The sequence below is a fragment of the Saccostrea echinata genome, unplaced genomic scaffold (genome assembly GCF_033153115.1).
Source record: "Saccostrea echinata isolate AGI-Se365-2 ecotype Australia unplaced genomic scaffold, CSIRO_AGI_Sech_v1 ptg000002l, whole genome shotgun sequence".
NCBI classification, from domain to species: Eukaryota; Metazoa; Mollusca; class Bivalvia; order Ostreida; family Ostreidae; genus Saccostrea; species Saccostrea echinata.
The window spans coordinates 28730294-28751535 of record NW_026889751.1 but is presented as its reverse complement, the minus strand read 5'-3'; the positions used below and the strand labels follow the sequence as shown (position 1 = coordinate 28751535).

The 21242-nt window shown below is 32.4% G+C and overlaps 1 protein-coding gene across 1 annotated transcript; it reads left to right on the top strand.

Annotated features, from left to right (window-relative positions):
- The first annotated feature begins 2042 nt into the window (after positions 1–2042).
- On the top strand, positions 2043–4338 carry LOC133178232 (uncharacterized). Its single transcript, XM_061312978.1, has 5 exons — positions 2043–2211; positions 2629–2816; positions 3740–3784; positions 3830–4033; positions 4204–4338. The coding sequence occupies exons 1-5, from the start codon at positions 2043–2045 to the stop codon at positions 4336–4338; spliced, it is 741 nt and encodes a 246-aa protein (XP_061168962.1).
- Positions 4339–21242: the final 16904 nt, after the last annotated feature.

The window sequence follows — 21242 nt, the reverse complement described above, 5'->3', positions numbered from 1 at the left end:
TTGTTGTTTTACAAGTTATTCATGCAACATCCGTTCATCTCAAATGTCTTTCGATTCTAACTCAAGCACTCCTATTTTTATTTCCCATCAAATTTAAATTTTACTACAGTAGATTTAAGAAATTGATTTGTGTTTGGACTCTTATTCATATTATTGTGTGTAGTTTACAGTTTATAATTCCCACCAGCATTCCCTTGACACCCGTCAGAATTGTACAGGAATTTTCTTCAGAACACTCTTTTAAAATCATTGATGCATGTAAAGCGGAATTTTCACGAGTCGGAACATGGGATTTTACCCTCAAGGCACAATTTCTTGGCTTTTTAAGTAATGTAATTTACTTAAGTTTTCTACCCATTGTAATCAATAGTGGCAGTATTATTGTACTTTATATTGTAATGAAAAAACAGATAAAAGCTCTAGACATATTAATGAGAGGTCAAAAAACTGGTAAGGTCAAGTATTTACGTCTACTTAAAGTCAATTTACTGTTAGGGAGTTCCTTTCTTCTGCAAGAGTTTCCAACTGTTGTTTTAAAGGTGTATCTTTATGTATCATGGGATCACATTGATATTATGCATTCCTATTCATCAATATTTATTACGTACATGTACGTCTACTTTATATTTGCTTTTAGCAAACCAGTAGAAATTTTTTTGTATGCGACTCAAAGTAAATCTTTCAGAGTTCAACTGTCAAAATATTTATGTTCACCAAAATAATCCTTTCTTGACTGTCCAACTCCTTCATGGGACTGCTACCAAATTATGAATATAATTATTCGGCCAAAAATATTGTGCAAAGAATGGAATCATTTTTAATTTTTTGACTTGTTTGAAATATTGATTAGTTTACACCTCTTTCAGACGACTGCTAGAAAATATATTGAATATAATTATTCAAGACATAAATATCGGAATAGTTTTTACTTTTTTGACTGTTTAAAATTTTGATTGGTTTTTATCTTTTATAATTGGATGTAGTTTTTTCGTTATAAATATTGTATAAACAGCTGTAGCATTCCATTGTATTTGTCTAAAAATCTTTTAAACATTAATTTTTTTTAAATGTATGTTCAGAATCATTCAATAAATTGCAAATATTTATCGTTATATGAAAGTGTTCATTGAGCAGAAGAGAGATAATATACAAACGTGCCAAAACTTTTCAAGATAATAAAAAAAATGTTTTAAAAATATGGACAGTTAGAAAACAGTAACTAAGGAGACTAAGGGTCGGTACAGATGATAAGGCTCGCCTTATATAAGTCATGGAACTTAAGTTCTTGCCTTACCGTGTGTACACCCTTAATACATGGTTTTTCGAGCCTTACAAGTCTTACTTACAAATAGAACACAGCTCTATTTCTTAATACAAGACTTAGCTGAAATTTTCTTCTCAACCAATGAAAATCATTCGCCCAAATGTCATTCTATTTTGATCAAACGTGGGTATATTGAAGTGAACACAAAGTATTTTCGAATTATATAATGTAAATATCCACAAATGCTTCTGTTCAACCTCTTCCTCTTTTTTTTAAGAAGTGTGTATGTACTTGTTGGTATAATTATTACAAGGTCTAGTAATCTATGCTTCTATTTTAATGACCGAATGCACTATTTATGGTTGGAATCACGTGGGATTTATGGAAATGTTGTATACATGTATAATTTTGTAAGTCTTGCCTTAACGTGTGGACATGAGAGCCGTACGTCCTGCAAAACGTACGGTTTTAGACTTATACTGTTATAAGGCAAGCCTTACCGTGTGTACCGGCCCTAAGTCACCTTAGGGCCGGTACACACGGTAAGGCTTGCCTTACAAGTCATGAAACTTAAGTTCTAGCCTTACCGTGTGTACACGCTTAATACACGTTTTTCCCAGCCTTACAAGTCTGACTTACGAATAGAGCACTGCTCTATTTCTTAATACAAGATTTAGCTGACCTTTCCTTGTTAGCCAATGAAAATCATTCACCCAAGTGTCAGCCTATTTTTATCAAACCGAACACGTGGCTAGATTTGGGGTATTCGAAAGATACAATGGCCGTCTTTACAAACGAGGTCGTGGAAAAACTCGTTAATTTGTGGGAAGAAGAGGAAAGTCTCTGGAATGTATCTAGCGAGGCATATCATAAGAAAGAATCTAGGAACATTTCCCTTTCTAGAATAAAAGAAAATCTTAAAAAAGACATGGAGATGGACTTTACAGGTGTGAATCCTTTAATTATATCTTTTTTCATTTCAAGATTTACAACAGCAAAACTGCATTCAAAGAGAGCTCACGGGACAGGTGATGATACTGATAATGATGGACAATTTAGATTGATTATAAGTCATTTTAAATTTGTTTACTAGTACTTAATTGAGGAAAGCAATAGACGGGAATAAAAGCTCGATATGTAAAAAGACACAAAACTCTAGTTTATATATTATGTAATGTGAACAATTAAATAGACTCAAATTTATGTAAACCCTCCATATATATATATATATATAGAGAGAGAGAGAGAGAGAGAGAGAATACCAGAATGCTTTATTTGTTTTTTGAATTTATATTATTTTACATTGTGGGTCATTATCATGGTTTGAAACATTAAAAAACTATTGTTTAATTTCCTCATTATAGTCACTCAAATTAATTGCAAGCTGCAGAGCCTGAGATGTTACTATGCCAAGGAATTAAAGAAAATGAGGTCAAGCAAAAAAAGTGGATCTGGAATTAGTGATATATACACGTCAAAGTGGCCATTTTTTGCAACCTTGGACAGCTTCCTAAGAGAACAAATCACTCCAAGACAATCAATGAGCACATTGGTAACAATTGTTTTATTACCTATATCTTATAGAAATCTATCATATATTTACATAAATTGACTCAATTTGTCTTATCCCACTGCCAGGCCACTTGTCCGTTTGTGAAGAAATAATCGCAAAATTCGTCACGAATTTCCCTTGTCCCTATACTTGTTCTGTTTCCACCTTGACTTGACAAAGCAATAAAGTTACCTTGGGGAACTGGACCCCTGCGCCAATCACCTTGAATAATATTGCTTTTTTCAAAATCCTCACAGTCGGTACTTCCTATGGGCATATATACATCCTGAGACTTTGTTCTTAAAAAATTATGAAGTGCACATGCTGCCAATACAATAGCCTCAACTTTTTCTATATCCAGTGCAATAGGTGTCTGAAAAATTGCAAACCTGTTAGACAGTATGCCAAACACGTTTTCTACTATCCGTCTCGCTCTAGAAAGTCTATAGTTAAAGATTTGCTTGGGTTCATCAAGTTGTCGTGATGGATAGGGTTTAAGTAAATAGGGCTTGAGGGGAAAAGCCTCATCACCAACAATAACATAGGGTACAGCATTCCGACGTCCTGGCAGTGGCTTTGATGGTGGTATGCACATTGTAGAAGTTTCCAGGCGTTCATGAAGTGAGCATCTTGCAAAAATACCCCCGTCACTTATTCTTCCGTTGCAGCCAATGTCTATATAAATAAATTTATAATCTGCATCAACAACAGCCATTAACACTATACTATAAAACCCTTTGTAATTAAAAAAGCGGGATCCGCTCCCCACAGGATTTCTGATGGTAATGTGCTTGCCATCAATAGCCCCGATGCAATTCGGAAAGTTCCATTTGCTTTCAAAATCCTCGGCAATACGTTCCCATTCTTCTGGTGTTGATGGAACCTAAATGAAATTTAAAAAATTGACAAAATTTGTTTTGCAGGATATCAGTAATACCTCCCAAAACAATGATGAAGATGATGAAAAAAATGATGACAAAGAACTAGAAATTCCGACTACAAAAAAGATTTAGAAACGAAACCTGCCCGAGGAAGTCATGGAGAGGGCTGTTTCTGCTTTGTCAAGCATTCAAGAGCGAAAAACAGATGTTGAGGATGAGGACTCTGTATTTGCAAAACTTATTGCGAATGAGCTCAGGAAAATTAAAGATCTCAGAAAAAAATCTTTGTTGAAAATAAAAATTCAACAGTTAATTTTTGATACACAATTCAGCAATGTTACTTCTTCAAATTTAGCTTCTTTAAATTCTTTTAATTCCTCTTCAGATACAAATACAATGAATCCATTAACTCAGATGACTTCATTAATGGCCACAGAATTTGATCAATAAAAGAATTGTACTTGAATTGAACTTTTCTTATATAAGAGTTGTGTTTATTCTGGCAGAGGGGAGATATAGAAATGGTGTCCAACAAGAACATCATATTTAAACCTAATGACTCTACGGTCAACCAATTGTTGAGTATTACAAGTGATTTTTATAAAGCTGTTGATGAAGGAAAGGAGGTTAGAGTTCTGTGATATTAGTAAAGCTTTTGATGAAGTGTGACATAGGGGCTTTCTATACAAGTTAGAAAAAATAGGTACACATGTACATGTATCTCCGGAAAATTGCTTAAATGGTTTGAAAACTATTTATACAAAAGGAAGCAACGTGTTGTGATAATTGGAGCGAAATCGGAACTAAAATATATTAAAGCTGGTGTTCCCCAGGGGAGCATTCTTGGTCCACTCCTATTTCTTATTTATAAAAATGACCTGTTAGTAGATATAGAATGTATAATAAAACTTTTCGCGGATGATACATCGCTTTGTGTTTTTGTGGAAACGCATACTATTCATCTAATCTGATTAATCGCAACCTTGCAAAAGTCAAGGAGTGGTCAAACACCTGGCTTGTAGCCTTCAACCCATCCAAAACTGAGTGTTTAACAATATCTAGAAAAACTCGAAAACTATTTCATCAATTGCTTGTATTTAACGATGTTAATTTAAGAGAAGTAGATGCACATAGGCATTTGGGAGTCATATTTGCTAGTAATTTATCCTGGAAATTACACGTGGAAGAAATTATAGGCTTATAATCGTCTGACAATAATGCCTAGAGTTAAATTTATACTGGACAGGAAAAGGTTACAAAATATCTATTTTTCCTTTATGAGACCTATACTTTAATACGCCGATGTAGTTCGGGATAATATACCAGACTATTTAGTAGATAAACTTGAACAACTTGAAGCTGCTGGAATAGTTACGGGAGGGAATAGAATGGCAGGTAGATTCCTGTTATACAAAGAGACGGGATGGGAAACCCTATCAAAAAGAAGAGAAAATCATCGTTTAATTCAATTCCACAAAGTACATTATAAAAAGTCCTCTGATTACTTAGTTAATATTGTCTCCGATTATGGGAATCATAGACATAGTTACAACACTAGACAAGAAAAATCACTACAAGAAATTCAAACTAGAACTCAACTGTACTATAATTCCTTCTTTCTCAGTACAATACGTATTTGGAATAAATTACCTTTGGTGATTCAAAATAATCCACCCCTTTCGAGTCTCAAATCATACTTAAATTCTAAATTATCTAGAATACCCAATTATTTCTTTCTTGGGAATAGGCTTGGTCAAATTTTACATAAGAAACTCAGACTCGAATGCAGTTCTTTGAATTGACATATGTTTCGTAGATATCTTTTTTTATTTCTCCACTATGTCCATATAGTGAGACTGAAATTATCGTACAGTTTTTCTTCCATTGTAACAATTTTATCGCGTAATATAACTATTCTTACAATACCTCATCATATAACTGTCGATATATTACTTTATGGTTCACAAAATCTTTCAGAAAGGGAAAACCAAAATATTTTTCTTGTAATTCAAAACTTTCTGATTGAAAGTTTTACATTTTAAAAACAAATCCCTTGATATTTTTTACTACAAGACATTATTCGTCTCATCTTTGTTCAGTTGAAATTCTATTTGTGATGTGGCATGAATGAGTGAAGTAAATTTTTACTTTGTTATGTAAAAATTGGAATTTTTTGAGATTTAACGACTTCAATTCCAGTAAACTATTCACAATATGTATATGTATGAAACGTTTTCTTTCTGAGTGTACTACCCAGTTAGCACAACAACGTTATTAAAACGTTATAAAAACGTTATGAAAATGTTATGAAAACATTTTCTAAAACGTTATTACAACGTTATTTTGTGTGTTTTTTTAAACGTTATTATAACGTTTTGCAAAAACATTGTACTGAAATGTTTTAAAAACATTTTTAAAAACGTTTGGAAAACATTTTTAAAAACGTTTTGAGAACATTTCTTAAAACGTTTTTAAAACATTTAAAAAAAAATCAATTTTACAACATAATAAACAATATATGTCTTATAATTTAATAAATTTAAATCCATTCATTAATGTTGTCTAAACACTGTTTTGTTTTGTTTTTAACACCTGCACAATAAAATTACAGTCTTCCTTCAAATGAAATTTGTACTGTTTGAAATACGAAAAGATCACAGCATCCTTATTCCATTAGAAATCAATCTGTTATACACTTGGACTTCTCTGTGTTCTTCTGAAAAACAAAGATTAATTTGGACATAAAATTTTGACTAAATGATTACCCATTCATACTCGTACATTTCTTTTAAGTTAAACATATCCATGTAATAAGGCATTTGACAACTAACTAAACATACTAGTATATAAAAATCTGATAAATACAAAGAAAGTATGCTTTGTTATACAGTTGTATTAATAAACAAAAAATTACAGGTGGTATTATATCTATATATTTCTGACAACCAACTTTAAACGTACCTTATCATATTTAATAATTCCTCCAGGAAGGTATGGATCAAACCTCTTCGTCCCACCTCTCATTAAATCGTAAGAGATTGTCTTTGATGCTTTGTAAGGCTTGTAAGCAGCAGCTACTAAAATGTAATGTGAAATTCATTATAAGAAATGTAAATAAGTTAATGTATAAACATATTTAACAAAGGCATCGGAAGCAATTTAAAAGTGGGGGGGGGGGGGGGGCTACACCAACAAAAACGTTGGGGGAGGGGTTAACCCGAATTTTCACTAACTCTATTACGTCTATCTTTGCAAAAAAGTTGGGGGGAGGGGGCTTAGACCCCCCGGCTCCGACGCCTATGTTTAATAGTTAAATGAAAACAACACAGCATTACTAGTACTTAGATCAGTTTCCTTTTGCTGTATACATTTTCCAATGATTTATAAGTTAATATGTTAAATGAATCTTAATGCATTTTCTTAGCATTAATGGTGATAAAACTTACTCTTAATAATTCTTTAAAGGGGTGCAACCCTCTGTCCAGTCTTAGTGAACTGACCCATGGAATTTGTTTGCATCACCGTCCTGCATATCTCCGCCCTGCATTGAAACCACTGCATTCACTAAAATGAGTGTTATATTTTATCATGAAGAATGTGTATTTCAAAATTTGATTGCTAGCAAATATATAATCAAGCCTGAGATTGATTAATTAATTCCTCTCCTTTCCCTTCCAAAAGAAAATAGGTTTAACGTGGCATTGTATTCTGTAATACATAACTAAAATTTGGAAAAGTCTAACTAATCCACCTCTTAAGAATTATTTAACCCTGTCTTGTTAAGACCCCCTCCCACATACATTCCTATTCCCAACTATATGTTTTAATTATGTTTTGAAACCTGTCACACAATTTTAATACATGTAAATAAACCCAAGTTTTCAAACAATAAATCGCCCGCCTAATTCAAATGCCAGTGAACTTTATAAACATATATACACCTAAGTCTATAAGAATGAAAGATCTAAGATTCTAAATGCATATGTATTTAAAGCTACACTATATGATTGCTAAATATACAGGCAATGAATACTATTTAAAATTTAACATACCATACGTTGACATTTGAAAGGTATCCCCCTATTCCTTTTCTTTGTCTTACAAGAATGCCGCCGGGTTTTTCAAAACTGTTATTAGATCACATGGACATAGTTTGAAACAAGGATCGGCTGCATCAGCACTGGCCATGGCATCCCGCTGTGTCACTCAATTAACTCTCGATAAACACATTATCGAAGGGGAAACTTATTTCCCATAGCACAAATAAATGACTCCACTGAATTTTTTAATTCAGGAACTTTGTTGAACAAATAAGTTTTTGGAATTTTTTTTACTCTCCTTGTTATATATAAATATTTTTTACAATGGTATAAAAGAAAAATATGAACACATTTCCGGGTTGTTGTTGTTGTTTTGTTTTTTTTTTTAATTTTGGGGGGTCTAAATTTAATTATCACAACTCAAAATCAATCATAACTCAAACTTTGGAGCTATTTATAAGGAAACAAAAGTTTTATATATTTATATACATGTATCGTCTTGCACTAAATAATTAAAAACTTAATTCTTATGCTTGGAGTTGGTATTTCTGTAACGTTTTTACAATGTTTTGCAAACATTTTAAGACAATGTTGTATTCATGTTGTCTGCTAACATTTGTATTTCATGAAATTTATAATAATTATTACACAAAGTATTTTTTTTAATCATGCTATTCAATTTATAGCTGCGCGATATTTGATCATTATAGAAATTAATGTTAAATGCTAAATGTTTTCTCAAAACCTCCTTGCAACAGGAAAAAAATGTTATAAAAAACATTTTAAAATGATTGTTAAGAACGTTTTTTAATTACGTGTTTACAACCAAAATAAAACGTTTTAAAAACATTTTATAAACGTTTTATTAAAAACGTTTTCAGATAACATCAATACAACGGGAATAAAATGTTATGAAAACGTTTTGTGCTACCTGGGTATATTTTGTTTCATCTCTCACGTGTTGAATTTGCAGAAAGAATTAGGGATTAATATAAGCCTTATGGCTTGTTTCCCCAATTCTATTGTATTTATTACTAGTGTATTTGTAACTTTGTCAATTTCGTCAATAAAATATTGTTTAAAATAAACTAACATCAGTTGTTGAATAGCTGTGAAATCCTTAATTCTTCAAATGATATCTACTTTCAGCATATACATATAACTGTGTACACCTATAAAGAAAAACTTACTTTCAAATACTTTTTCTTTAAAACATTATAAATTGCTGTACATGTTTCTGGAATTATTGTAGACAAAGTCTGCTTTGGAATTCTGTACAAGTACTCGAGAGATTGATAAGTGTCGCCTGTAATATAATATCATGAGATTTATCAATTTCATTTCTTCAGAATACTAATACCTGTAGAGAAAAACTAACAAATTTATAGCACATTACAAGTATCTTTGTACATTGTTTAACAAAATTGGTAAAATTTTCAAAAAATAAATAAATAAATAAATAAATAAATGCTGTACTTATTGATTTAGAGATGGAATATTTCATGGAACATCTGTAAAAATAAATTAAATTGTAACCTGTTGCAAGAAACCTTAATGTGATAGAGAGTCTTTCTGCCGGTGGAATTGCATCTCTCATGACTGTGTTTCGTTTCTTTATGTGTGGAGTTACTAACTGTAATAACTCCATAAATGAGTCTTCATCCATGCGGAGGAAGTTTCTGAAGGCGCTGGGGTCTTCTAAGCTGAGTTCTTGCAAGAGTGCTTTATGTGCGCCATGCAGGGATCTCCTCTGTATCCAGGGGCGCGTCCAAACGCGTCTATTTAACCTTTTCCTTCTTTTAAGCAGCACGAATGCAGTTGCAAGTAAAACTACTGCTACTGCACCAGTAGCGTCGTCTTCCATGCTGAAAATTTAATGTATTGTTTTGGACTAAAAACACGTGGAAATTATGGTAATGTTGTTTATAATCTTGTAAGGTTTGCCTTAGCGTGTGTACATGACAGCCGTACGGCCTGCAAAACATAAGTTTTAAGACTTATAAGGCAAGCCTTACCGTGTGTACCGACCCTTAGAGCTGAAGAAACACGAGCTCACATTTAACAGTCAGGAAGAAATGTTACAAAATTAAGGTCTGCTTTGGAAAGAATAGGAAAAGCTCAACCATAACCAGAAGAACCCTGAATCGAAGAAAGCGCCATCTGCAATATTTTCTTTTAAAATTCTTATGGACTTAGTAGGTAAATTTCTTGTTTCACGAGGCTGGGAATTGGAAACCATTATTTTTCCAAGAAGATTCTTTAAAACATTTCAATTTATTTGAACTTGCATGTGTGTATGTACTAAGGTTGGAATTTAAGCAATGATGTTTTCACAGCTTTTAAAAGCGATAAATGCTTTTAAAGCGATTATTTCTAAATTTCGATGTTATTATAATGCATGGATACTGTTTTTTTTTTCACCGTTCTGGAATAAATTAAAACACCACTTAAATCAAATGACCATGAAATGAATTATTCTACCATTTCTCTTCAATCAAAGAGTATGAAACATATTTAGCAGATTATTTTCGTCAATTAATTCACAAGTAATTTAAACAGTACATTTGTCTAAATAGATTAAACACTTAAATGACTTTATGTTTGATGTACCTTTTTAAGGAAAACAAACTACTTGTAAAACACTCATTTGCCTGAGATTCTTAGCTGAAGGTTCACGTGCATAGGGGAGGAGGGGGTGGTGGTGGTGGTGATGTCCATATTATGGAAAACTGAATATCTTACTCAACAATATTAATTTCACTTTTCTGACCATAAAGACACTTGTTACACTGGGACATTTCGTGGAACTACTTTGGACCTCTAGGGAGTGCTTTGGTACTTCAGCTGTCCCAGAGCAGACCCAAAACATTCCTATGGATTGCTTCGTGTCAGATTGATACTGTTTACATAAAACTTGTTCTTGTAAAGGATCACCAAAATAAACAAATAAATAAATATTTTTTTTAAAAAATACTGAATGGAGGATAAATAGAAGATCTTCATTATTTTGTATTTGGAGAAGAAATCTTTCACAAATGGATTTCTCAATATTTTCACAAGTACAAAGAACATATAAAATCATATTTTGAAAAACTCATGTACTCCTTTTCTTTTCGACGCCCTGTTATGTTTAATTTTAGATCAGGTGTAAACACGAATAATGACCCCCATAGAATATTGACCGGGGGTCATTTTTCAACGACAAAAAAATGACCCCCAAACCGTAGAAATAATTAATTTTTTGAAGAAAAAGAGCCCTAGGGTCATTTTTTTTTATATGTGTGTCCTATAAAAAATTGACCTCCGTTGAAAAATGACCCCTTTTCCAACAATGTGATACAAAATTTATAACAGGTGATTGATGCCAAGGTTTGAACCTCAATGTTTAATTCTTCTTTATGCCCTTTTTGACCAAGACTGGATGGAGGCGCAATTAAAATGCAATAAAACAGCATTACATTTACATGCATATTTCTATCTATTAAGCTTATTATGTTCTCAGCACTTATTGAAAATCGCAAAATGGCTTCTATTGCTTATAACTCTTAACGTAATCTCCCCTTATGACTGTCTTCCATTTGTTTCATATTTGGATATTTGACTGATTATAGACATTCATAGCTAAATAACAATCAAGCGGGATGTTCTAGCTTTTCAATGGGAAACATATCTCCCAAAGTATTCAGCATGCTTTGAGTACGATCAACTTTTTTAAAAGTGAAGGGAAAAAAATTAATAAGTTTTCGGAAATAAATACGGAAAGTTATGCAATGTAATGTAATATTGATGTGTATTTTTTGAATGACATAAAAAGGAAAAATGTATCGCAAATGACATAATATCTCATGCGAACGACATACTGTGGATATATTTCCTAATGAAAAAAAGGTGAAGATAACGAACTGTGATGATTTTAAAATATCCACAAACAATACAATTCTGTTAACAGGGCATAAAAAGGGACCCCCAAAAATTGCAAAGGTGGGAGCAGGTGCCTAGAAAGAGTAAGCATTCCCTGTTGACCCGTCACACACACCTTGAGCCCTATGAATAAATCAGGTAAACGGGACATCCCCTTGTCGAATTTAGTATAAAAACAAAGGCCAAACAATTGACCCAATTGTAGGTTATATATGTTGAGAGGGTTATTGATACGACCATTGAATTTACGAAATGCTGACTTTAAACGAAGTTGTTGAAACCCCTGTAACACCAACTTACATGTATCTGTCAGTAGCTTGCCTCGATTTCAAAATTAATCGTGCTCTTTGGTATCGAATACATTGGTAGACGTAAATATCATATGCAAATGATAGCGGGATATTACTACATAAACAGTTGAAGTCATCCTGTTTGTCAGACAATTTAGTTGTTAGTTGGTCTTTATCGTCTATAGACAGTAGAATCCAAATATGAAGCAGACGTGGCAAACATAAGAAGGACATAAAATTTCTGCATGTCTGAAATATATACAATCGTATAATATGCGCATTCAATTTTATTTAGAAACAGTGGTCTATAGGAATTTCTAAGTAACATCAATTGCCTATGACGTTGCACACAGATGTTCACAAGCACCTAACGTGTGGATAACGTGTTTATATGAAATAAATTTAGACCGTAAATTTCTCCAAAACGTATGATTCCCCCGTCAATCACATTCATAAATCAGTTTTTATTTTAGCCAGCATTAAAAAATTGTCTGCACGATATTTTTTATAGCTTATGAAAATAAATCAGGGAGGGAGTAAGGGGGTTAAAGGCAGAGATTTTTTTACCGGGTGGTAAATTCCAGGTAAGGGAGGGGTTTAAGGAGGGATTATTGTCTGGTTTCTGGCTAGACAAAATATTCCAAGTATACTTGCTTGTATGTCTTATATACTTAGCCGTAATGTTTTGTTTGTATGTTGTTTAACGTCCCTCTCGAGAATTTTTCACTCATATGGAGACGCCACCACTTGCCGGTGGAGAGCTGCAAATTTTGTCCTATACTCGGCACTTACGGCCATTGAGCAGTGATCGAGGGATCTTTTTCGTGCCAGCACCTACTGCGACACGGGACCTCGGTTTATACGGTCTCATCCGAAGGACCGGTCTCCACGTCCCACAGTGGGATTCGAACCCGCGACGTAAGGATCAACTCCTTACTTCGCGATTCTAGAGCAGACGCTCTAACCACTGCGCCACGCGGGCGACTTTAGCCGTAATGTATTTAAAGATCATTTTTTCTTTACTCATCATACTTGTTCAATTTTAAATAGAAATGGTAAACTGAGTTTGAAATCCAGCAGGGACAATATTTTTGCGCAACTGCGGCGTATGAAAATTTCTCCTTTTCTGGCTTTTAAAATCACTTACAGAACAATACATTTAGTTAATTTTTTTAAACAATAAAAGACTTAAAGAAATTTTGAAATGTAACTAAAATTAATAATAATGCCCTAAAGTTTTAAAATATAGCAAATAATAATAATTTTCTAAACAAACTACAATCTTGTTAGCTTTTGAAAGCTTCCAATCTAAAACAGATTTGAGCAAAAATTAAGTAAAAAGTGTTGTTTTTTTCTCTCTTACTAAACGGTCAATGCTTTTTGTTTTTGTATCATTTTGTATATTTGTATGACTACTTTAACATATGTGAAACTAAGTAGAATTTAAATATAAGAAGTATATAAAAATAACTAATTTATCCTTAAAAAAAATTAAGAAAAATAGAGGGAATTCGGATTAGCCAATATCTATTTAAATTAAATTATGGCAATTAATTATAATTTGTTGAATCATCTGAAAGACTCGATATGGTAGTATCTTTTTGTGCAAAAAGAAAACCATATTATCTTTTAAGATAGAAGTAGGCATCACATGATTAGCAACAGTAATTTTTTACTCTAAATGTCAAGGAAAAACATAATGACCACAATATATTAGCTATATTTGTCAAATATGACGATAGATTTCATGAGGCCAACTTTAAAATAATGTTTGCTTGCCCTCTCCCGACCCATGATGAAACATTTGGGTCGGTAAGTAGGTGAGAAATTTATTTTCTTAGAAAATTTCGACATCAATGCTGAATTTTCAAAATATATTTTCCAGAATACATAAAAATTAATTGCTTCCTTGAGGTTAAAAAAAGATTTGAGTCGGGCCATTTTTTGCCAGTCGGTCGGGAGAGGGCAACTAAACATTTTTTAAAAGATGGCCTGACAGTTGATTTAATATATAATTTAGGACCAGCATCAAACACTTTACTGCACAAAATAACTCTCTGTGCAGGCTGCATGTAAAAATAGAATCCAAACTTAACAATATGGTAAATACTTCGAAAGAGAAAAATAGATCCGCCATAAAATATAGTTCCTCACTTAATGCTTTCGGTATGGAATTTTTATCGTAGGGCTTTAATTGAATATAATTTAATTAACACTGTAGAATCCAAATTTAATGTAAGAACTAAAACAATATGCAGATTTTTTTAAATAGAGGTCAACACAAACATCTGCTCAAATATTTATAAAGCGTAAATTGCCCCAACGCAGGTTATACAGTATAACTTTGGTAGCTATTAAATTCCTTAAATTTAAATATACTTTCACAGTTGTCCAATAAAATCATCTAGAGACATGCAGTCATAAAATATTATTGATGCATGCAAAACCAACCACTTACTAATCAGATTTCAATAAAAAGTCAATTTTCATGAAATAGAATAAAATATACAACCTTGATAGATAGGTGATAGTTTTAACAAAACGGATAAGTGCAGTACAATTGTTATTTATATATGCATTTTTTTCCTACTGTTAATTCATTGTACAGTATTTATGAAATAAATTCAACAACTTTGTTTCCCCGTTGTGATTCTCTGTACCATTCTCATGTATACAAATGTGTGAAATAAACAGCTAACTCGCATTTTAGTGCTATTTCACGCAAATGACACGGTGGAAATTTAAGACTATAATAAGCTTTTGATGACACTTCCATTTTTCTCAGAATTGTCACGTTGACCCACAGGTGACCAGTTTGCATTTTGTTTCGCCACATATCTTGATTTTTCTTTAACGAGTGCAGTAAAACGAAATAAATGAAGGTTCATCCTCCCTCCGTTGAGTCTTATAAAATTGTGTTTTGACGCTAATAGTTTGCCAAAAAGAAATTCCATTTATAAGAAAAAATGCAAAATTTGACTAAAATAGTCTTTTAATTGTCAATTTTATATAGGAATTATAGTCATCCAACCCAGTGAGCATTATCTCGCTTCTCAGAGGGTCAATGAACCTTAAATACAGCAGAGCAGATTTAAGTGCAAGAAGGGCAAAATCATCTCCAGTTTTAAAATGTGTGACGTTATCTCTCTATTATGAAGTAGGACAAATTTCACGTTTTCATTTTGATTTCGTTTAAATTGGTTGACTTTCGGTGGTTAAATTGTTCGCCTGTGTAAATACAAATATGATACTGGTAATGATTAAACTTTTTTCCCGTAATTCCTAAACTCAATGCTTTCAATCGAATTTTTCAGATGAAGGTTAATTGTCACTCCATTATATTGCTTGTCCTCCTTTCGGTGGCAAGTTTTACTTCTAACATGATTTTCCGTTTATACCGTCCCTCCATCTGTCCGTTCGTCTGTCTTTTCTAGCTCTCTGCCTCGCACTCCTGCCCATCCGTAAGTCTGTCCGTCTGTCTGTCTGGCTCTCTACCTGTCAGTGCCTTCCGTCCGTCTATCTGTCTAACTCACTGTCTGTTACTGCCGTCTGTTCGTCCGTCTGTCTGTCTGTTTATATCTCTCCTGTTCCGCCCGTCCGTCTGTCTGTCTTGCTTTCTTTCTTTGACTCCCGTCTGTCCCGTCCGTCTGTATAGCTCTCTGCCTGTCACACCTGTCTGTCTGTTTGTCTATCTATCTATCTATCTATCTGTCTGTCTGTCTGCCTGTCCAGCTTTCCACCTTCTTATCCCGTTTGTCCCTCAACCGCCTATCTCTCTTTTACAAAGCTGTTTTCGGTCCATAATTCTCCAACCCTGGAAGGGGTTCAACATGACTTTGATAATGTTAAGTCAGCATTTCGCAAATTTTATGGTCGCTGTAATAATTTTGTTTGACTGCTTCATATTTATAAAATAAGTTGTTACAATGAAAATAATTGTATAAACGCTTAAAAACTCTTCTCAGTTACTTTATTAATCATAGTTGACATGACTTGCGACATTATAAAGACAGAGATTGAATTCAACTTTATCAAATTAAATAATGTCAGTGAACTTTTATTCTTCAGTCATTACAATTCACCTTCTAATAAAATATGCGTTTCACGATATTATTTCCTCCAATCTCGAACTGACATACTATAATGGTTTCGTTTTATAGTTTCATCATGGTATTCCTTTTTTAAAAGTTATGGAAAGATTTGTATACTTTAAAATCACATTTTACAGACTTGCCTTATATCCATGTTCAAAATTGTTGTAAACACATTAATCTGAATAGTTTAAAACCCGATAATGGATTGAAACATCAGGAAAGGGATAAATCGCAAATCTAACTCCGATTACTTTATTCAGAGACATAGAGTTATGGTGTGATATTGTTATGAAAATTAACAAATCACTGACTATATAAAGAGAAAAGTGTCCACATTCCTTACATAAAAGACGGACATTATGGCGAACATAGTACAAAATGCTTCTCAAATAATGAACAACTTACTTCTTGACATGCTTGAGGACAATAGAAATTTTGAGCAGGTGTTCAAATTTTTAGATCTGTACGGTACATTCGGTTTGGAATTTTCTACAATGATATCGCCATATTTATGAGTCCTGCCATTATATGCAACACTTTTCATGTGGAATATCTTTCACAAAGGGAAACTTTTTGGCACAGCTCAAAGGTTCCTGATTCTAGTAATGTGTGTTGACGTTCTGTTTACGATGTTTATGGGCATCCGTGATGGACTTCTAGAATATTTTGACATGAATTATGGATTCCTGGAATTTAAGATTTGTAGACCTATGATTATTTCTACTGTTGTTTTACAAGTTATTCATGCAACATCCGTTCATCTCAAATGTCTTTCGATTCTAACTCAGGCACTCTTATTTTTATTCCCCATCAAGTTTAAATTTTACTACAGTAGATTTAAGAAATTGATTTGTGTTTGGATTCTTATTCATATTATTGTGTGTAGTTTACAATTTGTAATTCCGACCAGCATTCCCTTGACAATCGTCAGAATTGTACAGGAATTTTCCTCAGAACACTCTTTTAAAATCATTGATGCATGTAAAGCGGAATTTTTACGAGTCGGATCATGGGATTTTACCATCAAGGCACAATTTCTCGGCTTTTTAAGTAATGTAATTTACTTAAATTTTCTACCCATTGTAATCAATAGTGGCAGTATTATTGTACTTTATATTGTAATGAAAAAACAGATAAAAGCTCTAGACATATTAATGAGAGGTCAAAAAACTGGTAAGGTCAGGTATTTACGTCTTCTTAAAGTCAATTTACTGTTAGGGAGTTCCTTTCTTCTGCAAGAGTTTCCAACTGTTGTTTTAAAGATGTATCTTTATATATCATGGGATCACATTGATATTATGCATTCCTATTCATCAATATTTATTACGTACATGTACGTCTACTTTATATTTGCTTTTAGCAAACCAGTAGAAAATTTTTGTATGCGACTCAAAGTAAATCTTTCCGAGCTCAACTGTCAAAATATTTCTGTTCACCAAAATAATCCTTTCTTGACTGCCCAACTCCTTCATGGGACTGCTACCTTTTATGAATATACTTATTCAAGCCAAAAACATTGTGCAAAGAATGGAATCATTTTTAATTTTTTGACTTGTTTGAAATATTGATTAGTTTACACCTCTTTCAGACGACTGCTAGAAAATATATTGAAAATAATTATTCAAAACATAAATATCGGAATAATTTTTACTTTTTTGACTCTTTAAAATTTTGATTGTTTTTTATCTTTTATAATTGGATGTAGTTTTTTCGTTATAAATATTGTATAAACAGCTGTAGCATTCCATTGTGTTTGTCTAAAAATCTTTTAAACATTATTTTTTTTTAAATGTATGTTCATAATCATTCAATAAATTGCATATATTTATCGTTATATGAAAGTGTTCATTGAGCAGAAGAGAGATAATATACAAACGTGCCAAAACTTTTCAAAATAATAAAAAAGAAATGTTTTAAAACTACGGACAGTTAGAAAACAGTAACTAAGGAAACCAAGGGCCGGTACACACGACAAGGCTCGCCTTATAAGTCATGGAACTTAAGTTCTTGTCTTACCGTGTGTACACCCTTAATACACGGTTTTTCGAGCCTTACAAGTCTGACTTATAAATAGAACACATCTCTATTTCTTAATACAAAACTAAGCTGAAATTTTCTTCTCAACCAATGAAAATCATTCGCCCAAATGTCATTCTATTTTTATCAAACCATACACGTGGGTATATTGAATTGAACACAAAGTATTTTCAAATTATATAATGTAAATATCCACAAATGCTTCTGTTCAACCTCTTCCTCTTTTTTAAGAAGTGTGAATGTACTTGTTGGTATAATTATTACAAGGTCTAGTAATCTATGCTTCCATTTTAATGACCGAATCCACTATTTATGACTGGAAACACGTGGGATTTATGGAAATGTTGTATACATGTATAATCTTGTACATCTTGCCTTAACGTGTGGACATGAGAGCCGTACGTCCTGCAAAACGTACGGTTTTAGACTTATACTGTTAAAAAGCAAGCCTTACCGTGTGTACCAGCCCTAAGTCAGCTTAGAGCTGAAGAAACACGAGCTCACATTTAACAATCAGGAAGAAAAGTTACAAAATTAGGGTCTGCTTTAGAAAGAATAGGAAGAGCTCAATCATAACCAGAAGATCCCTGAATCGAAGAAAGCGCCATCTGCAATATTTTCTTTTAAAATCCTTATGGATTTAGTAGGTAAATTAATTTTCTTGTTTCACGAGGCTGGGAATTGGAAACCATTATTTTTCCAAAACGATTCTTTAAAACATTTTAATTTATTTGAATTTGCATGTGTGTATGTACTAAGGTTGGGATTTAAGCAATGATGTTTTCACAGCTTTTAAAAGCGATAAATGTTTTTCAAAGCGATTATTTCTAAACTTGGATGTTATTATAATGCATAGATACTGTTCTAGAATAAAAACACCACTTAAATCAAATGACTAAGAAATGAATTATTCTACCATTTTCTCTTCAATCAAAGAGTATGATGCATATTTAGCAGATTATTTTCGTCAAGCCTATTATGTTCTCAGCACATATTGAAAATCGCAAAATGGCTACTATTGCTTATAACTCTTAACGTAATCTCCCCTTATGACTGTCTTCCATTTGTTTCATATTTGGATATTTGACTGATTATAGGCATTCATAGCTAACTAGCAGACACGCGGGATGTTCTGGCTTTTCAATGGTTATCATGTCTCCCAAAGTATTCAGCACTCTTTGAGTACGATCAACTTTTTTTTAAAGTGAAGGGAAAAAAATGAATAAGTTTTCAGAAATAAATACTGAAAGTTATGCAATGTAATATAGATATATATCTTTTGAATGACATAAAGAATCGAAAGAAAAATCCCAGTATAATGTACATTTAAGTCTGTTAACATGGCCGTCTGAGAATAGGATACATGTAATAGGGATATTTTTTAAAATCTACTTTGAAACAGTGATACATTTTTCAAATCAATATGGCAACATTTCAATACAGTGTATATTGAAGTAGATTAATGTTTTCAATTTATCATTTAAAACAGAAGATTTTATTGACCTTCCAGGTGAACATAAAATTCAATTTTTCCTATATAGACTGAAAACATTCTGAAAAGTTATTTTACCTGCGTCCAAATTCCACTCAAGTGAACATTATATTCAGGCACAAAAAATCGGGGAAGGGGGAGTGTCCCCTTTTCTTTCTGAATGTAAATTTTAGCAATTTCTAGTTTGAAAATGTTCATTGACAATCTTGAAATCACCCCCTCTTTTTTATACAGTATGGTTAACAAAACCTCTCCTCCTTGAGTGAACAAGATGAACATAACATTCAGGCGCATAGAATCAGGGTTGAGGTTGAGGTGGGATGTCCTCCCCCTTCCATTTTCATAAACGTAATTTTTTATTTTTTGGCTTGAAAATGTTCACTGCAAGTCTGGCTGCCCTATCCCCAACTTTCTGATACAGTAGAGTAAAAAGGAAATTCCCCGTACATCAATAAACGTTTTGAGGGATTCATCAAAGATATATGTAAGGTAACTTGTCATTGTTACCTCTTATAATGCCCCATTTCCCCTTTCGATGCTATGCCTGACATTTACTTTTTTCTAAATTGCAACAAAAATATATTTCAAATGCAAGATTAATACTGGTTATGCTTATGTTAACTACGATTCTTTCACTGTATTTGGCTGGGACTTGATCAAATGTAAACAAGAAACTTGACATGTCTGTTTAATCAGTTTGTATCAATTTAATCGTTGAATCATATAAACACAATGACTTACGTCAAAAATGTATCAATCCGCTCGACTTTATTTTTAAGGAGGTTGGATCCTTTGATCAAAAGTAATGAGAATTTTTAATCAAGTATATTTTTAGAATCTACACACATAGCTCAATTAAAAATCAAATTTAAAAAATGGGGTTCAATGCGCTTCTTTTGGTGCTACGGATCATTTAATATGACCTTCTTGCACTGTATAAGTTAACACTTAATGAATTTTTTCTCAGTTTTTCCTTTAATATTTTTATCCAAATAAATAATGGGAAAAAACATAGTCTTATTTTTATCTTGAATATATACTCACATTAGAATTTCAACTACAAAAAATATTCAAACTTCTTCGCATAGTCAATTATTTGACTTTTCTGCACTCAAAAATTCATTTTTCTGGCATTAAAAATTTACCAAGCAATAAAAAACATTTGAGAGTAATGACATTTTTCTGAATTTAAGCAGAATGGTTAAAATTATCTTATATATTCAGAAAGGAAAATTAAAAGTGGGGCTCTGTGATGTAAATTTTTAGATATTACTAAAATAGTGTTAATTTTAAGTTTAAATTTGGGCTATTTTTTCCAGGACTTTCACAATATATTAGCAATATTTTTCAAATAAGATGATAGAATTCATGACAGTTAATTTAATATATAATTTAGGACCAGCATAAAACACTTCATGCACAAAATAACTACGTGTGCTGGCTATATGTAAAAAAAAAAAGAATCCAAACTTAACAACACGGTAAATACTTCGAAAGAGAAAATTTATAATTTTCTTCTAAACAAAAATCTTCCTCCACAAAATATAGTTCCTCACTTATGCTTTCGGAATGGAATTTCATCATAGGGTTTTAATTGAATATAATTTAATTAACCCTGTAGAATCCAAATTTAATGTAAGAACTAAAACATTATGCAGAATTTATTTTAAA